We start from the raw sequence: 19,517 nt of genomic DNA, 5'->3' as shown, positions 1-19,517 counted from the left end.
GCATAATGCACCTTCCATACACGTCTCAACACTTGCCTTTCCCTGGTTAGGTGTTTGGGTAATGAAGGGATAGGATATAAAAACTGATATTTTGGCTGAGGTCCTCCTAAAAGTCATCACAGAGGCTTAGACATAAGTGTTTCTTCTTTGCACCTACGGATGTCCACTAATTCCATGACCTACATGAGATGGGTAAAATGGAGTTAAATGCACCATACGGTTTTGGATGGGACACTGGGTAGGAACAATGCCTGCCTGGTTGTTAAACAATACTCGCCTCGTCTGTGCCACACAGGTCACCCCCATTTTCACCAAGTTTGCCTGCATATTATTGTTAACAGAAGTATTAAAACCACTCAAAGCTTCCTCTGGTGGTAGAGATTCAAAACACTCTTCAACAAATGCGGTTGATGCTAGATCAGTTGTTAATTTATCTACCTCAACTTCAAGTTTTGGTTAAGCAAAGGTATTCAAGGAAAGGAGCCAAAGGCAAGTGTGTAGGGTTAGGCCACAGATCAACCATAATCTCATTGAATGGCAGAACAGGCTTGAGGGGCTGAATGGCCTACACTTGTTCATATATGTTGTAGATTGGGTGGGGGCACACAATATCTACTTTGCCCATCCGACATTGCATCAGGGTAGACTCTGAAATCACAATCCCCCGTCAGTACAGCCTGGGTGAATGTTGTTATTCAACGTGATCTGTCACTCTCGTATGACTCCAATATTCTTAAATTGGTATATCTGTTTGGGTTTCTCTTTCCTTGTAATTATAGGAACGGCTAACTCTTATCAACATTCCATGTTTAACCATATAATCAGCCTTGTTATAATCCTAGTTATGATTTTTGGGATCGATGTTGAATTGAGTTAAGAGTAAATTTATTTTTCTTGAACTTGAAATGGCTGGAGTGACATTTTTGAGAGTTAATAACATGACCTTAGTTTATCTCTCTGTTTTGCTGTTTGCTCCTCACTTTTAGTGAGTCTAGAATGGATTTGTACATGGCAGAAAAATGGTCCTACTGTGGCTTGCAAATATTCAAGTTCATTTTAAATCAAGGGAATAGACTTTTAATGTTGTCAAAAAGGACTTTGGAACTCAGAATAAAAAGGGCCAAGAAATTGAGAAGAAAATCAAATATAAGAGAAGACACCTCTTTGTCAAAGGGTGGTCATGCCTGACAAATCTGTTAGAATTCTTTTGAGGAGGTAACAAACAAGTTGGACAAAGGAGAGCCAGTGGATGTGATCTATTTGGCTTTCCAGAAGGTCTTTGACAATTTGCCGCAATGGAGGCTGCTAAATAAAAGAGAACCCATGGTGTTCAGGCAAGGTACTGGCATGGATTGAGGATTGCTCTCTGGCAGAAAGTAGACAGTAGGGATAAAGGGGTCTTATTCAGGATCACAGCCAGTGTCTAGTGGAGTTCCGCAGGGGTCAGTGTTGGGACCACAACTATTCATGTTATACATTAATGATGTGGATGAAGGAACTAAGGGCATTATTGCTAAGTTTGCGGATGACACAAGGATGGGTCTAGCAATAAGTAGTGTTGAAGAAATCGGGAGGCTGCAGAAGGACTTGGAGGCAGGAGAGTGGGCAAAGAAGTGGCGGATAGAATACAATGTGGGAAAGTGTAAGGTTTTGCACCTTGATAGGAAGAATAGAGGCATAGATTATTTCCTAAATGGGGAAAAGGCTTCAGAAGTTTGACACACAAAGGGACTTGGGAGTCCTAATTCACGATTCTCTTCAGGTTAACATGCAAGTTAAATTGGCAGTTAGGAAGGCAAATACAGTGTTAGTATTAATTTGAAGAGGCTGAGAATGCAAGAACAAGGATATCCAACCTCATCAGTACAAGGCTCTGGCCAGACTGCATTTTGAATACTGTGAACCGTTTTGAGCCAATAAGGCAGGATTTACTGGCTTTTGAGGAGGTCCAGAGGAGGTTTACAAGAATGCTGCTGGGGTTGAAGGGCTTGTTATATGAAGAATAGTTGAGAATTCTGGGTGTATACACAAGAAATGTAATTGAAATGTTTAGAATTGTTTTTGGTATGTTAATAAGAAAAGATGATTGGAAGTAAGCTGTGGCCCATTAAAAGCAGAGACTAAGACAAGAGCAGCGATGTTAATCGAATACTTTATAGCTGCCTTCTTGATGCAAAATACAAAGCACTCCATAAGTGATAGTGAACCGAGAGTCCAGTGAGAAAACGAACATAAAGGGCGGCACGGTGGCTCAGTGGTTAGCACTCGCGGACGACTGTCTGTGTGGAGTTTGCACATTCTCCCCGTGTCTGTGTGGGTTTCCTCCGGGTGCTCAGGTTTCCACCCACAGGTGGATTGGTCATGCCAAATTGCCCGTAATGTTCAGGGATGTGTAGATTAGGTGGGTTATAGGATGGGTCTGGATGGGATGCTCTGAGGTGTGTTGTGAACTTGTTGGGCTGAAGGGCCTGTATCCACACTGTGTGGGGAATTCTATGATTCTATAGTAAAGACATTAGTACAAGTAAAGATAAGGTGCTGTACAAAGTAAGTGTTCTTCGTTGCAAATTGCCAGAAATGATGACATGCATCCAAGGTTTGTAAAAGAGAGCACTGCATAGATCGTGCATGCAACAGTTTGATTTTCCAGGATTTCTTTACATTCTAGAAGAGTGCCCAAGAATGTAAAGTAGAAAATATAACCCCACTGTTTAAGGAAGAAGAAGGATGATGTGATACAGAATTCAGGAAGAGGAACAATGAGGTTCTTGAGCAGTGTGACTTGGGGATTGGGGAGGAGGCATTGAAGGTTTTGGCAGGCTTAAAAGTAGATAGATCCCGAGGTCCAGATGAGTTTTATCCCAGGCTGCTGTGAGAATTGAGGGAGTACATTACAGGGGCACTGACCCAGATTTTCAGTTCTTCTTTGGCCACAGGATGGTGGCAAAGGACTGGAGGACAACTAATGTTGTTCCACTTTTCAAGAAGGGTGGTAGAGATAAACCAGGAAATTACAGACCAGTGAGTGTCTCATTAATGGAAGGGAAACTAATGGAGAACGTTCTGAAGGAGAGAATTAATCTCCATTTGGAAAGGCAAGATTTGATCAGGGTAGTCAGCATGGCTTTGTCAGAGGGAGCTGAACAAATTTGCATTTTTTTCATGGAGATGGCCAGGTGTGTAGATGATGGCAGTGCAGTTCATGTATTTTGTATAATTGTCTTTGTTCAGTCAATTCTGTGATAATATGACTAAATTAGGTCATCAACGTTTGGGCAACTTGGGATAATCCCCCATCGTGTTAAGTTAGTTGATATTATAATGTTAGTTAACATAAGCATGCAGCCATAGCAGGCAAATGGTATGTAGGCCTTCATTGCTAAAGGTTTCAAGTACAGGAGCAGGGATATGTTACAGTTGTGCAGGGCTTTGGTGAAACCACATCTGGAATTTTGTGAGCAGTTTTAGACTCCTTTTCTAAGAAAGGATGCTCTGGCTTTTGAGGGAGTGCAGCGAAGGTTTATCAGGCTGATTCCGGGGATGGCGGGACTGACGTATGAGGAGAGATTGACTAGGTTGGAATTGTTTTCACTGGCGTTCAGAAGAATGAGGGAGGATCTCCTGGAGACTTATAAAATTCTAACAGGACTGGACAGGGTAGATGCAGGGAGCATGTTCCCAATGGTGGATGCATCCAGAACCAGAGGTCACAGTATGAGGATTTGGGGTAGATGATTTAGGACAGAGATGTGAAGACATTTCTTCCCCAAAGAGTGGTGAGCCTGTGGAGTTCATTACCACAGGAAGTAGTTGATACCAAAACATTGAATGTACTCAAGAAATGCCTATATGTAGCACTTGGGGCGATTGGGGTCAGAGGTTATGGGGAGAAAGCAGGATTAGGTTATTGACTTGGACAATCAGCTATGATCGTGAAGAATGGTGGAGCAGGCTCGAAGGGCCGAACGGCGGCCTCCTGCTCCTATCGTCTACGTTTCTATTCTTTTGTACTGATTCTGAAAAGCAATTCATGGACCAGAATCATTGATATTGCTAATCAGCTTGTTCAGAGATGTTATTGCACACCTCTGGAGCAGATCGGACCTGAACACAGTCCTCTGGCCCATAGGTGGAGAAACTACCGCAAGGCCCTCTGGACCTGAATTGTTAATCTTCCCCTTCTCTCTCTGCATGCATTGCTTGACGAAATATGTATTTCCACCATTTTTGCTTTTTATGTCAGCATTCCAGCACTTGCAGCTTTGTATTAATTATCTGCAGTCAGTTCTGTGATTTAGGATAATGGTATCAGAAAAGTTGTTCGAAAACTGAAGTATTTTTTAAGACGTAATTGCAATGATTTGATGTTTACAGGTAAATTATGGAAGAGTATCTAATGAAAGCCGTAAAGGTCTCAAATTTGCAGTGTCCACTGGATGCAGCCCAGATTTTGCCTTTGTTCCTGTTGACAGTTGTATTGCTGTGTATGACATCTACTCTGGACAACTGTTAACTGAACTCCGGGGACATTATAATTACGTAAACTGTTGCACATTCCAGTCTGATTTCCAAGTAAGTAAATCTCCTAGTCTGTACTTTATTTGCTATAGTTTGAAGTTCTGCATTCCCACTACTGAACAGAAACCTCCAATCTGACTGAGATGATATTTCTAGAAATGAATATCTTAATGATTCCACATTTTTCCATTCTCTCGAAGTCTAATTTCCAATCCATTAGAGACTACTGAGCGAACATTGGAACGATGCTGCAAGAAAAGCTATACAAGATGGTTTATTGTTTAGCACTTTTTCAAGCAAAACAAATAAATCACATTTGCAGTTTGATTATGTAAAGGAACAGAAATGCAAATGTTTTTGTCCAAAATGTGTCTTTATTTAAGCATTGTGCAAAAAGAGAAGTGTGACTGCAGGTATATAAACAGAATATTTTTTTTAAAATTGATTTCTTCAAACTTAATGTTTTAAAAAGATACATAAACTGATAACTGTAGTTTTAGAGTCAAAGTGTTCCTGTTCTGAAGAATTAGGATAAATTTTAATAACAAATTTCTTTTCTGTTTCAGTGTTAGCAATGGCTCACTGGGCAACAGTCTTGTCTTTAAGTTGTAAAGTTATGGTTTCAAGGCTCACTCCAAGGGTTGAGTACAAAAATCTGTACAGATAATCTAATGAGTTACTGAGGGAGTGTTGCATGGTTGGAGTGCCGTTGTTCAAATGAGGTGGAAAACAGAGACTGCCTGATTAGTGTAGATGACACTGTTTCAAAGATGGGAAGTGGACTTATCCCTCGTGTCTTGGGCAATAATTATGTCTCAAACTACTGCTCAAAAAAAGCAGGGTATCTAGTTGTTATCATATTGCTGCTTTTATGAGTTTCCTGTCTGTAAATTAACTGCTGAATTTCATACATTTCAACAGTGACTTTGCTTTAAAGGTCGGTTTGCTGTAAATTGCTTTTAAATGTAGTGATCGTGAGAAGTGCTGGATAAGTGCAAGTCCTTTTTAATATCTTCCTTCCAATGAATTATATTAAACTGCATACTGGTTACACTGATAGAAATGATTAGCATGAGTCATCAAATTTAGCAGTGAAATGGCACTGCATTTTTACCCGGTTGAAATGTCTTAATTGCTGAGGTATTCTGTGTCACAATTGTGTATCTGCTAACGCCAATTCAGTTCCTCCTTCCTCCTGGTAATTTCTGTCATCCAATAGTCCTGAAGTTGTAATATATAATCTGTTTAGAGAGACATCTGCCTTCAGCATATTCATAGAACACTCCTATGATGTTACCACCTTACGTTATCCTACCATGGAACTTGTGAACTTGACTGTGGACTTCTTCCTGTTATTTCCTATGTAATTCCTAGTTCGCATGTACGATCAGACTTTTATGTATTAATGTTTTATGTAAATGTGCCTCTGTATCTTGAGCTTTCTGAGTCCATTTCAGGTGCATTTGGCTGCTGGTCTGGATCCATTTATGCTCTTCACTCCCACCCCCCCTCCCCGTTTTATTCTCTTATTTTCTTATGCCTTCTTTCATTTGTACTTTCTTTGGTGCTTTGCCCTTCTGTGCTGTTCACACCTCGACATATTACCCTTCAGAATGTCCTTTCGCTCTGATCAAGGCCCTTACCATCCCTAAACTTGCTGTAGATGATTACACAATATCATGACCTTAATGGAAACTTCGCTAACGGGTGTTGACATATTTTCTCTTAACCTTTCCCACATGGTTACACCTACCATCAGTTGCCTTAGCCATTACTCTTGTGCTACTTTCTTATTCTCTGAACATCTTGCCTTTTTCAACCCCCTTATGTCTCATTTAACATCATCGTTTTCTACCAGCCTCCCTGTGTGCTAAAAATGTTGTGAGTTATCTTCACTGCTTTCTCTTTCCATCTCTTCACCAAACAATTTCATGTCTTTGATGATTTCAACCTTAGTTTCTCAGTTTGGGATTCTGCTAGTGTCACTCCTGACCTTGGTTCACCTTGGTTCAAACATGGAGAAAGAGCTGATGTCCAGAGGAGAGGTGAGAGTGACTGTCTTTGAGATCATGGCTGCATTTTACTGTGTGTGGTGTCAGAGAGCATTAGCAAAATTGGAGTCATTGAGAAGCTGACAAGAAAATTCTTTGATGTTTTGAGTCCTATATGGCACTGTGGCTCAGTGTTTAGCACTGCTGCCTGACAGCGCAAGGAACCTGGGTTCGATTCCACCCTCGGGTGACTGTCTGCGTGGAGTTTGCACGTTCTCCTGTGTCTGTGTTGGTTTCTTCCGGGTGCTCTGTTTTCCTCCCACAGTCCAAAGATGTGCAGGCTAGGTGGATTGGCCATGCTAAATTGCCCATAGTGTTCAGGGAACTGTAGGTTAGGTGGGTTACAGGGGGATGGGTCTGGTTGGGATGCTCTGAGAGTCGGTGTGGACGCTGTAGGGATTCTATGATCATATATCTCAAATATTTTAGCTAGCCTCATTGTATCAATCACAGATGAATCCATGAAAACTTACTTGTATCATTTGTCACCCACATCTTCCCTCAGCACCCTAAACCTTTCCTCCTTCTACATCTGTCCTTTGAAAGATGACCACCCCCAAATTTTACAGAGAACTGCACTTGTAAAAACCCTAACTATCTAGCTTTTGACCTTCTGTTTACTCCATTTATGCAACTACTGATATGCTCCAAATAATAATCACAAGGAGCTCCTGAATTTCTTTGACAACAGGATCAAGATATCTAGTCACTGCCTCTGTTAGGACCCAGCCTTCCATCTGACTAAACTTCTTCTAATGTTCCCGATTGCATCTTTCTTTAATTTCCACCCTATTCCCATCATTTGCTCTTCAAACTCAACTAGGTGAGAGCCACCACCTCTTTACCCCAATCCTGTTCCCACCAAACTGATATCCAACTTTGTTCCTAGTATCTATGTTAGTTGATAGTGTTAATCACTAAACAAAAAACCAAAGACAAAAGAGTTTATTGAAATTACACCGGTGGGAAAAAACCCTCTGAAAATCCAAAGAGCTCTTCAAACAAAAGAAAACGTACATCTTCATACAATTGTTTTATTCCGTCTTCAACATTAACATTTACAAACCTATCATATTAATTAATTACGTTTCCTGTTAAGTTAATCATGTGACTGAACAGCTAGAGATGGACAGGCTTGTGGTCAGCCTCCAGTCCTCCATGGTTTCATGATGTTTCCCAGATTATTTTATCTTCCTTCTTTGGGCTTTTCACAATGAACACTGTCTTCAAGTACATTCCTTCCCAGACATTTGCCAGCTGCGCTGTATTAACTACCAATTAATTGGATACTAGCCTATCACTGAAGGACCTTTTAAATTCCTTATTAACCTCGTTATAAGAAATACAAAAGAATATTGATTTTTACTAATTGTTATAATATCAGTTTGAACAAAGGTATATGGTTTCACGTAATGTTACACTTTTTTAGGTAACGAGTTGTGAGCAGTTTCTTACTCACCGTATTTACTGGACACCTCAGTCTTTATCCTTGGGTGTCTTACATTCACTGTGTACATTCAACCCGCATTGCAATGTCTGCCAGTTTCTGCACCTGTAATTCAATTCTCTGTAATGATATGGGGCTCTAATGCCTTTACTGATTTTTGTGTATAGGTGAATCTATAACTACTTCAGAATCTATATCTATGATTTATTTGAAGGATCTTAACTGAAACCTGCTTTTAGTATTTAGGATTAATTAAATATTTAAAGAGAGATTCACTAATTAAATGTAGTACGAAATGTTCTTATGCGTAAATGACTGCAGCTCCATATTCTTTCTTAGTTCTGTTACCTTGGGTCTACAGAGCTACTATTGTTCTAACTTGTGCAGGCTACATTAAGCAAATGCTTTCCAAAGCTCTTTAACTATTGTAAGCTATGTTCAGCTGCATGGGCAACCATTGGCAGTTTTGTGCTGCTCAGTCATGGGCAACCCTAACACTGTAAATCAGAAATACAAGTAAAAATTGACATATTGTCACACGTACTGAAGTACAGTGAAAGGCTTTGTTTACGAGAAGTACAGGCCGATCATAGTAAGCAATGTTGTACAGATCAAAAAGACTTGGACAGAGGCGTACAGGTTACATCGCACAGGGTGTGGGCTAGGTGAGATCAACGTTAGCAAGATCAGCATTATTTGAGGCTAGCGAGTCCATTCGTCAGTCTAATAACGGCCAGGAAGAAACTGTTCCTGAACCTGCTGATGCATGTGTTCAGACTTCTATATCTTCTGCCTTTTGGAAGAGCTTTTAGGAGATCATTACCAGAATTAGATGGGTCTTTGATGTTGGCAGACTTTCTGTGGCAGCAAGTCATGTAAATTGAGTCCATGGATGAATTGGTCACTTTTGTGATAGTTTGGGCTGTGCACACCACCTTCTGTTGTTTCTTATGATCTGGTCAAAGCAGTTTCCATACCAGGCTGTTAGGCACCAGACAGTATGCTTTCAATTGTGCATCTGTAGAAGTTGGTGAGGGTCCTTATGGACATGCCAAGTCTGCTGAGCTGCCTGAGGAAGAAGAAGCGTTGTTGTGCCTTCTTGACTGTTGCATCAATGTGGGAGGTCTAGGACAGGCCCTCGGTTATTGTCACTCTGAGGAACTTGACACTCTCCACCCTCTCAACCTTGGTTCTCTTGATGTAGATGGGGGCATATTCTCCTCTTTTCTTTCTGAAGTCAATGATCAGTTCTTTCATTTTGCTGACATTGAGAGAGGGAGATTATTCTCATTGCACAACGTCACCAAGCTTTATATCTGCCTTCTGTATTTTGACTCCTCATTGTTAGATATCCATCCCACTACGGTGGTGTCATCAGTGAAGCTGTAGGTCGAGTTCATTTGGAACTTGGCAACACATTCGTGGGTGTACAGGGAGTACAGTAGAGGGCTGTGAACACATCCTTGGTGTGGAGCTTCAGTGTTGTGTATTATTGTGGAGGGGGTGCAGTTACCTAATTGCTGGGAAAGCTCAGCAGGTCTGGCAGCATCTGGAATGTAAGCAGAGTTAATGTTTTGAGTCCAATGACCCTTCTTCAGAAAGGTTCTAAAGAAGTATCACTGGATCCTAAACTTTAATTCTGCTTTATCTTCATAGAGGTTGCCAAACCTGCTAATTTTTTCCAGATATTTCAGTTTTGTTTCTGATGGTGTTAATGGTTGTTTCTCCTCCGGTGCTATTCCTGTGTTCTTAAAATCAGCTGTAATCAGCCTTCCCTTCACCAAACCAATGCTTGACCATAATGTTCTTCACTACCGCCCGACCTCCAAACCTCCGTTTCCCCTCGAGTCCTTCAACATGTTGACACTTCCAAAACCTGTACCTTTCATTCATGTAATACATACATGAATCCCTCCCTTTCTACTTCTGCCACAATTCCAATCATATCTGATTAAAGTCATAAGCAACATTCAGCCTAACTGTAACAAAGCTAAACTATTTATACTCGCCTTTCTTGACCTGTCTGCAGTCTTTGGCACAGTTGAACCATATCATCACCCTTGTGTACTTCTCTACCAATATCCAGCATGCTGTCATCGGTCGCAAACTTATCTATTTAATCATAATTGGGGTTTCACTTGCAGTAGCAGCTTCTGTACCATTATCTCTGGTATCATCGAATGATCTATCCTTGAATCCCTTTGATTCCTCAGCAATTTGCTGCCCATTGGTGACATCATCTGAAAGCAGATGTTTTCATGTGTCCTAGTGATACCAGTTTTACTGCACCATCACCTTTTTTAACTCCCTTACTGTGGCTAAATTATCAGACCGCATAGCCAACCAGCCAGCACTGGAGTAATGAGCAAAATCTTTTACAAATTACTTATCAGGAAAAATAACGTCATTGTTCTCCATTCCTGTTCCAAATTTCACTGCCTGAACAGTAACTCCATCTCTTTCACTAGCACTGGTCTGAGATTAAACAAGTTCATTTGCAATCTTAGAGTCATATTTGACTCTGAGGTTAGGCTCTGACCACATTTGCTCCATCACCAATACTGCCTACTTCAGACTCCAACATTGCCTGACTTTGTCTCTGTCTCTGTTCCAGCTCGTCTGCTGCTGAAACCCTCAATCATGTCTTTTTATTTCTTCTCTTGACTACTTCAGCACACTCCCAACTGACCACTTATTTTCTGCCCCCCATAAACTTGAGGTCATGGAAAGCTGTGCTACCCATGACTTAAACTCCACCAAACCCTATCACTGCTGTGTTCTGCGACATGTGCTGGCTGCTGTCTGAACAACGTATTGATTTCCATGTCCTTATACTTGGTTTCAAATCTGTCGATAGCTTTGCCACTCCTTATCTCTTTATTTCCTTCAGCCCCACAACCATCTGAGATAGCTGTCCTATCATTCTGGATTCTTGAGTGTCCCTGATTTTACTCAATTCATCATTGGTGCACACATCTTCATCTACCAAGTTCCTAAAGTGAACAACCTATCACTTTTCTAGCCCTCTTCTGTTCTGAAAAAGTCATATTTGACTTTAAACGTTAAGGAGTTATCTCCCACCAAAGAGGCTGAGTTTCTCTGCGCTTTCTGTATTCATTCCTGAGATTGACAATCTCCTCTGTTCAAATCTCTGCCTCTCTTGCTTGTTTTCCTTTTTTATCACATCTCTTAAAATCTCACTCTTTGACCAGCCATTTGGCCTTTTACAACATAGAACAGCACAGGCCCTTTGGCCCATGGTGTTGTGCCGATCTTTTACCCTAATTCTAAGGTCTACCTAACCTCCACCCCTAACTTATACTATCATCCATATGCCTATCTAATAGCCGCTTAAATGCCCCTAATGAGGCCGACTCCACTACCCTCTCCGGCAATGCATTCCACACTCCTCGCACTCTCTGAGTAAAGAACCTACTTCTGACGTCTCCCCTGTATCCACCTCCACTCACTTTAAAACTATGCCCCCTTGTAATAGCTACCTTCATCCTAGGAAAAAGTCCCTGGCTGTCCACCCTATCTATACCTCTGATCATTTTGTACACCTCTATCAAGTCACCTCTCATCCTTCGTTGTTCTAAAGAGAAAAGCCCTAGCTCTCTCAACTTTTCCTCGTAAGGCCTTCCCTCCATTCCAGGCAACATCCTGGTAAATCTCCTCTGCACCTTTTCCAACGCTTCCACATCTTTCGTGTAATGAGGTGACCAGAACTGGACACAATACCCCAGATGTGGCCGAATCAGGTTTTTGTATAGCTGGAGCATAACTTGACCGCTCTTGAACTCAATCCCTCTATTAATGAAAGCTAACACACCATGCGCCTTCTTAACAACTCTATCCACCTGGATGGCAGCTTTCAGGGAACTGTGAACATGAACCCCAAGATCCCTCTGCTCCTCCACACTGCCAAGAATCTTTCCGTTAACCCTGTATTCTGCTTTCAATTTTTTCCTTCCAAAATGAATCACCTCACACTCTTCAGGGTTAAATTCCATCTGCCACTTCTCAGCCCAGCTCTGCATCCAATCAATGTCCCTTTGTAATCTAGAACAGCCCTCTGCACGATCCACAACGCGACCCACCTTTGTATCGTCCGCGAACGTGCTAATCCACCCTTCCACTCCTTCATTCAAATCACTTACAAAAATCACAAATAGAAGAGGACCCAGAACAGATCTTGTGGTGCACCACTCGTAACTGAGCACCATGTTAAATATTTTCCATCCACTACCACCCTTTGCCTTCTAAGGGTCAGCCAATTCTGAATCGAATCTGCCACATTTCCCCCTATCCCATGCCTCCTTACCTTCTGCCTACCATGGGGAACCTTATCAAACGCCTTACTTAAATCCATGTGTACCACATCCACTGCTCTACCTTCATCCACATGTTTGGCCACGTCTTCAAAGAATTCAATAAGGTTTGTGAGGCATGATCTACCCCTCACAAAATCCATGCTGACGGTCACGAATCAAACTGTGCATTTCCGAGTGATCATAAATCCTATTTCTTAGAGCCCTTTCCAATAATTTGCCCACCCACTGAAATAAGACTAACTGGCCTGTAATTTCCGGGGTTATCCCTATTCCCTTTTTTGAACAAGGGAATGACGTTTGCCTCTCTCCAATCTTCCGGCACTATACCCGTGGACAGTGAGGATGAAAAGATCATCGCCAAAAGCCCTGCGATCTCCTCCCTCACTTCCCATAGAATCCTTGGATAAATCCCATCAGCCGGGGGACTTATCTATCTTCAACTTCCTCAAAATTCCTAGCACATCTTCCTTATTAACATCGATCTTCTCTAGCCTACCAGCCTGTTTCACACTGTCCTCCCCTACAACTAGGTCCCTCTCAGTTGTGAATACCGAAGAAAAGTATTCATTAAGGACCTCTCCTATCTCTTTAGGCTCCGTGCACAAATTCCCTTTACAATCCTTGATCGGCCCTACCCTTTCTCTGGTCATTCTCTTATTCCTCACGTACGTGTAAAAAGCCTTGGAGTTTTCCTTGATCCTATCTGCCAAGGTTTTCTCATGCCCCCTTATAGCTCTCCTAAGCCCTTTCTTCAGCTCCTTCCTGGATAACTTGTATCCCTCTAAAGCCTTTTCCGTTCTTTGTTTCCTAAACCTTACATAAGCATCCTTCTTCCTCTTAACCAGTCCTTCGACCCCTCTTGAGAACCAAGGCTCCCTCACATGACCGCATCTTCCCTGCTTGCTAGGGACAAACATATCGAGCACGTGCAGTATGCATTCCTTAAACAATCTCCACATTTCAATAGTGCTCTTCCCTGACTGCATCTGTTCCCAATTTATGTTACCCAGTTCTTGCCTAACAGCATTGTAATTACCCTTGCCCCAATCATAAACCTTACCCTGCTGTATGTACCTATCCTTTTCCATGACTATTGTAAAAGTAACAGAGTTATGATCGCTACCGCTAAAATGCTCTCCTACCAACAGGTCTAACACTTGGCCCGGTTCATTGCCAAGCACCAAATCCAAAATGGCCTCTTCTCGTGTTGGTCTATCTGCATACTGTGTCAGGAATCCTTCCTGAACGCACTGGACAAAATCCGCTCCATCTAAACTATTGCAACTAAAATGTTTCCGATCAATATTTGGAAATTTGAAGTCACCCATGATTACAACCCTGTGACTTCTGCACCTTCCCAGTATCTGCCTCCCAATCTGCTCCTCTACTTCTCTGCAACTGTTAGGGGGTCTGTAAAAAACCCACAACAAAGTGACTGCTCCTTTCTTGTTCTGGACCTCAACTCAAACTGACTCTGTAGACATATCATTCTCAAACTGCCTTTCAGTAGCTGCTATACTAGCCCTGACGAGCAATGCCACTCCCCCGCCTCTTTTTCCACTCTCCCTATTTCTTTTAAAGCATCTAAATCCCAGAACATCCAACAACCATTCCTGTCCCTGAGTTACCCAAGTTTCTGTCATGGCCACAGCATTGTAGTTCCAAGTACTCACCCGTGCTCTAAGTTCATCCGCCTTATTTCTGATACTTCTTGCATTGAAGTATACACGCCTGAAACCATCTCTGTGTCCACAATTATGCTCCATCGACTGCATTTCTTTATAAACAACCTCACTCCCCGTTGTGTTTGTTGGAAGGCTGAATACCTCATCCTCTGAATTATAAATCCCGTTCCCCACCCCCTGCCAATCTAGTTTAAACCATCCCGTATAGCTTGAGCAAACCTCCCTCCCAGGATATTTGTGCCCTTCCGGTTCAGGTGCAACCCGTCCTTACTGTACAGGTCCCACCTTCCCCAGAATGTGCTCCAATAATCCACATAATGGAAGCCCTCCCTCCTACGCCAGCCCTGTTGTAGCCACGTGTTTAGCTGCACACTCTCCCTATTTCTTACCTCGTTATCTTGTGGCACTGGTAATAATCCAGAGATAATTATCCTGTTTGTCCTGGACTTCAGCTTCCAACCTAACTCCCTGTACTCGTTTTTCACATTCTCAGTCCTTTTTCTACCTATGTCATTGGTACCGATGTGTACCATGACTGCTGGTTTGCTCACCCTCCCCCTTAAGGATCTTGAAGACACGATCCGAGACATCACGGATGCTGGCATCTGGGAGTCAACATACCATCTGTTCATCTTGTTTGCATCCACAGAACTGCCTGTCTGTGCCTCTTACTATCGAATTCCTCACTACAATTGCTCTCCTATTCTCCCCCCTTCCCTTCTGTGCCACAGGGCCAGTCGCAGTGCCAGAGACCTGTCCGCTATGGCCTTCCCCTGGTAGATTCCACCCCCCCCCGCCCAACAGTATCCAGAATGGTATACTTATTATTGAGGGGAACGGCCACAGGGGATCCCTGCACTGTCTGCCTATTCCCTTTCCCCTTCCTGACAGTCACCCAGCTATCTTTTTCCTGTACCTTGGGCGTGACCACCTCCCTATAACTCCTGTCTATCACCCCGTCAGCCTCCTGAATGATCCGGAGTTCATCCAGCTCCAACTTCCCTAACGCAGTTTTTTAGGAACTGGAGTTGGATGCACTTCTCGCAGATGAAGTCAGAGGGGACACCAGCAGTGATCCTTACCCCCCACATCCTGCAAGAGGAGCGTGCAACTGCCCTAGCTTCCATTCCCTCTACTCTAGATTACCAGAAGAATAAAAAAAAAGCCTACCTCCACACAGTCTTTTTTTTTTGGTTAGAGGAGGAGGATGGGTGGGAGACACTACACATGTAGTGTTTCGGGTTTAGCCAATGCCCGAATATATCAGTTCCTTCCTGGCTCGCGTTCTGTCCACACACCCGCCACTGAAAACAAGAGGGCCGCTTGCCGCACGAGGTAAGTTTTTATACAGGGAGAAACAAAAACCGCCTGACCTTCCTGTCGACACTCTGGCTCGTGCTGCTGCCGCTGAAAACAAGAGGGCCACTGCTGCCATGAGGTAAGTTTTTATACTGGAGAAAAAAACAATCTTACCTTCCCGTAAGGGAACCTGATGTCGTCTTGTATGGCCTGATGTTTTAACTTTAAATGCTGTTGGGGCATTTTGTTACATTCACAGTGCTTTACCATTATAAATCTTGTTGAAATTCCACATCTGTCGTACATGGAGGGAAAATGAAATGAGAACTTTGAATTTAAATTGCTCCTACAGTTGAAATTTTTTAAATGATAAAAACACCTACTTTTGTGGAAAATTGTGACTTCCGTCACTCCCTTCAAAACTTGCTATAGTCCTGCTATTAAGAGAGAATCTTCCAACATAAGCAAAGAGGTTCTTTAAATCCAATTTTCCCTTTCCAGGAACTTTATAGTGGTGGCAGTGATGTTAATATTTTAGCATGGATTCCTGATCTTGGACGAACAAGTATGGAAAATGATGAACCTGACAAGGTAAGAGCAAAACAAATTATACAGCATGTTTTACTTGTATAAAACTGCTTTTCATTCGACAATGTGAAATCTCAACCACAGAAAGAGGTCATTAAGCATGTTGCGTCTGTGCTGCCTTTTACCTAGACCAATTCAAAACAGATCCAGAATCTTTTCCCAAATTTTTTGCTTCAAATGTTTAACCACTTGGCTCATAATGCAAATTAGTCCCTCGCAAATGTTTCATGCTCTACATAAATGTCTTTTAATAATGCTCCTCAAACTCTTTGTGGCAATTTTGAACTGATGAAACCTCTCATCCCTGACTCCTCAATTGAAGGGAATAATTATCATGTTATTAAAAAGCTGTCAAAAATCTACTCAGTGCTTTGTGGAAATAGTCCCACCAGCTAACACCTCTCCTCATGACTTTATTGTCCTAACCCTCTAACTCCCTGGTAACGTTTCTTTGTACGTTCTACTTGGCTTTAATGCCCATTCCGTTACAGCATACTGAAAGGTGATCCAGCGTTGAATCCTAACCAATCATTTGTGTTGCTACTTTCCCCTTTTGTAATCTATGCCCCGAAAATACAATGTAGAAATCTGTGGCTTTAGCTGCAAGCACACTTTCAAGGAGCCATGGAGAAGAAATTCAGGAAGTAATGCACAGACTTATGGTAATTCCCAGGGAAGTGGAGCCATGCAAACAATTTTTATTCCTCTATGTATTTGAACACCTTCAGACCATTCATATGTTTTCATTAAGTGTATGCTCCCATTCCTTGTGTTCATAAAGTGTATGCTTTCTATTTCTTGTCATTCAATTGCCTTTGCCATCTATTTACCTCAACCACTATGCTGATTTTTCTTTTGGATACTTACTAAACTTCCTATTGTTGTGTCATCTGAACATTTGGAGATTGTGCTCCATACAACCAAGTCCAAAAACTGATGACAAAAAGACTAGAAAGGACCCAGCACTGGCATCCAGGCTGCCTGGCTTTCAGGATTCCTCCAGTGTGAGGAACACCCATTAACCTTAACTTTTTGTTACTGTAATTAATGTTACTTGTCGTTGAAGAATACACTCAAATTAGAGCATGTATCTACATCAGTCAGAAAAACATTTGGAGGGGTGCCAAAAGAGACTATGGAACTTGTTCATGTAAGAACGTAGAAACATTCCTATGATTCAAATTAGAACAAATCGAATGAAATTTTTTAGAAAATGAGATCTCATTTGCTATCAAGCAGCACCTGCTCACTGACAACCAGTTTACGTTCCGCCAGGGCCACTCAGCTCATAACCACATTACAGCCTTGGTTCAAACGTGGACAAAAGAGCTGAATTCCAGAGATGTGGTGAGAGTGATAGTCCTTGACATCAAGGCCACATTCCACCAAATGTGGCACCAAGCACCCCCAGCAAAACTGGAATCAATGGGTATTGGGGGCAAACTCTCCGCTGCTTGGAGTCATATATCACATAAGTTGGAGTCATATATTGCACATCATCTACAAAGCACAAATCAGGAGTGTGATGGAATATTCGCCACTTGCCTGGATGAGTGCAGCCCCAACAACACTGAAAAAGCTTGACACCACCCAGGACAAAGCAAGCTATTTGATCTGCACCACGTCCACAAGCATCCACTCCCTCCAAGCTCAGTAGCAGCAATGTGTACTATTTGCAAGTTGCACTGCAAAAATTTGTTTAAAGATCCTTAGGCACCATCCAAACCCATGACCACTTCCATGTAGTAGGACAAGGGCAGCAGATAAATGGGAATACTACCTCCTGCAAGTTACCCGGTTCGCCACTCACCAACCTAGTTTGGAAATATTGCTGTTCCTTCACTGGAACTGAGTCAAAATACTGGAATTCCCTCCCTAGATTATTGTGGGTCTACAATCGCGGACTGCAGCGATTCAAGAAGGCAACTCACCTCCACCACCTCAAGGTCAACTAGTGACCGGCAATAAATAATGACCATTCAGCGATGCCCTTGTCCCATAAGTGAATTTTTAAAAAGAAACCTACAGGTGAAAAGCATGGTTGATAATGTTGTCAGCTAAATTAGAATCAATATTTATTTTGAGTATTTTTCTCAGTTTGCTGCTTTCATGCAGTAAAGCAGTTGCAGTGTTACAGTTGGACTTAGTGTGTCTCAGTTAACAAAAGGAAAAATCAATAAATCAAAATTAATTCTCATGACAATAATTTAGTGATATGACAATAATTCAGTGGCTCTGCTGACAAATATGTGTGAATACAGGATCAGGCTCAAAAGTGATACCTGGTTACTTTGCTGATTTTTTTTATTGTCAAATTTCCAGTTGTGTTTTTGTTTAAGTAAACTGACAGACATTGTCATTGATGGGATGTTCCTGTTATCTCTCATGCATTTTTGTTAAGACATTCACTCCACCAATGTAGCATGAAAAAATATCTTGCTTCTGGGACAGCATTCCAATAAGGGAGGCGTGTACTTCTCTTTGAATCATTACAATTTCTTGTCACGCATGTGTATATTTATGTTGTGACTTCACATAGAAATATACACTTGCAATTCTTAGCAATTCAGGTAAGGTACACATTGTGAAATAAAGTATAATGTTTTGTGTCATTTGAAAATAAACTTTTTTCATCACTTTCAAACCAATTCTGCAGTCATTTGCAGAAATATTAAAATTCCCTTTGTGTGCTGTTTTTACAGTGGCAAAATTCATATCTAGTGCTGCCTTTTTACCAACTAGTGAGATAACAAAATGTGTAGTTGCTTGCTTTATATTTACTTGAATTTCATTACAATATATGATGTTGCTCTTATTGCTAAAACTGATTATCAGTAGTCTGAGTAGGTAATGACCTAGTGGTATTATCACTGGACTGTTAATCCAGGAACCCAGGTCATGTTCTGGAAATGTGGGTCGAATCCCATCATGGCTGCTGGCAGAATTTGAATTCATTAACAATCTGGCATTAAGAGTCTAACAATGACCATGAATCCATCATTGATTGTTGGAAAAACTCATCTGGTTCACAGACATCCTTGAGGGAAGGGAACTGCCATCCTTATCTGGAACAAAAACAGAAGTTGTTGGAAAAGCTCAGCAGGTCTGGCAGCATCTGTGGGGAAAAAAAAAAATCAGAGTTAACGTTTCAGGTCCAGTGACCCTTCCTCAGAATTTCAGATGAAGGTCACCGGACCCAAAGCATTAACCCTGATTTTTTTTTCCACAGATGCCACCAGACCTGCTGAGCTTTTCCAGCAACTTCGGTTTTTGTTCCTAATTTGCAGCATGTGCAGTTCTTTCTGTTTTTATTTGCCATCCTTACCTGGTCTGGTGTACATGTGACTCCAGACCTACAGCAATGTGGTTGATTCTTAGTTACCCTCTGGGCAATTGGGGATGGGCAATAAATGCTGGCCAATGAATTTGTCAAAAAATGTTAAGACTCCAAAAAAGAACTGGAGAAACTGCAGACCCCTAATCTTTTGTTCTGAAGAAGGGTCACTGGAATGAAAATGAAAAATTGATTCTACCTTTTCTCTCCACAGACGCTGCCAGACTGGCTGAGTTTTACCAGCTATTTCTGTTTTTGTTT

General features: G+C 41.8%; 1 protein-coding gene across 2 annotated transcripts in view; it reads left to right on the top strand.

Annotated features, from left to right (window-relative positions):
- The window catches only part of ercc8 (excision repair cross-complementation group 8), a 52,714-nt gene that overhangs the window by 27,914 nt on the left and 5,283 nt on the right, over positions 1-19,517 (top strand). For both annotated transcript variants that reach the window (XM_020511304.2, XM_048598759.1), the window contains 2 exons: positions 4,375-4,572; positions 15,836-15,925. In XM_020511304.2, the coding sequence (XP_020366893.1) occupies positions 4,375-4,572; positions 15,836-15,925 (288 nt within the window). The remainder of the gene's footprint in view (positions 1-4,374; positions 4,573-15,835; positions 15,926-19,517) is intronic.

Source organism: Rhincodon typus, chromosome 1, assembly GCF_021869965.1.
Source record: "Rhincodon typus isolate 14 chromosome 1, sRhiTyp1.1, whole genome shotgun sequence".
Lineage (NCBI taxonomy): Eukaryota > Metazoa > Chordata > Chondrichthyes > Orectolobiformes > Rhincodontidae > Rhincodon > Rhincodon typus.
This window is presented reverse-complemented; position numbering and strand designations above follow the sequence as displayed.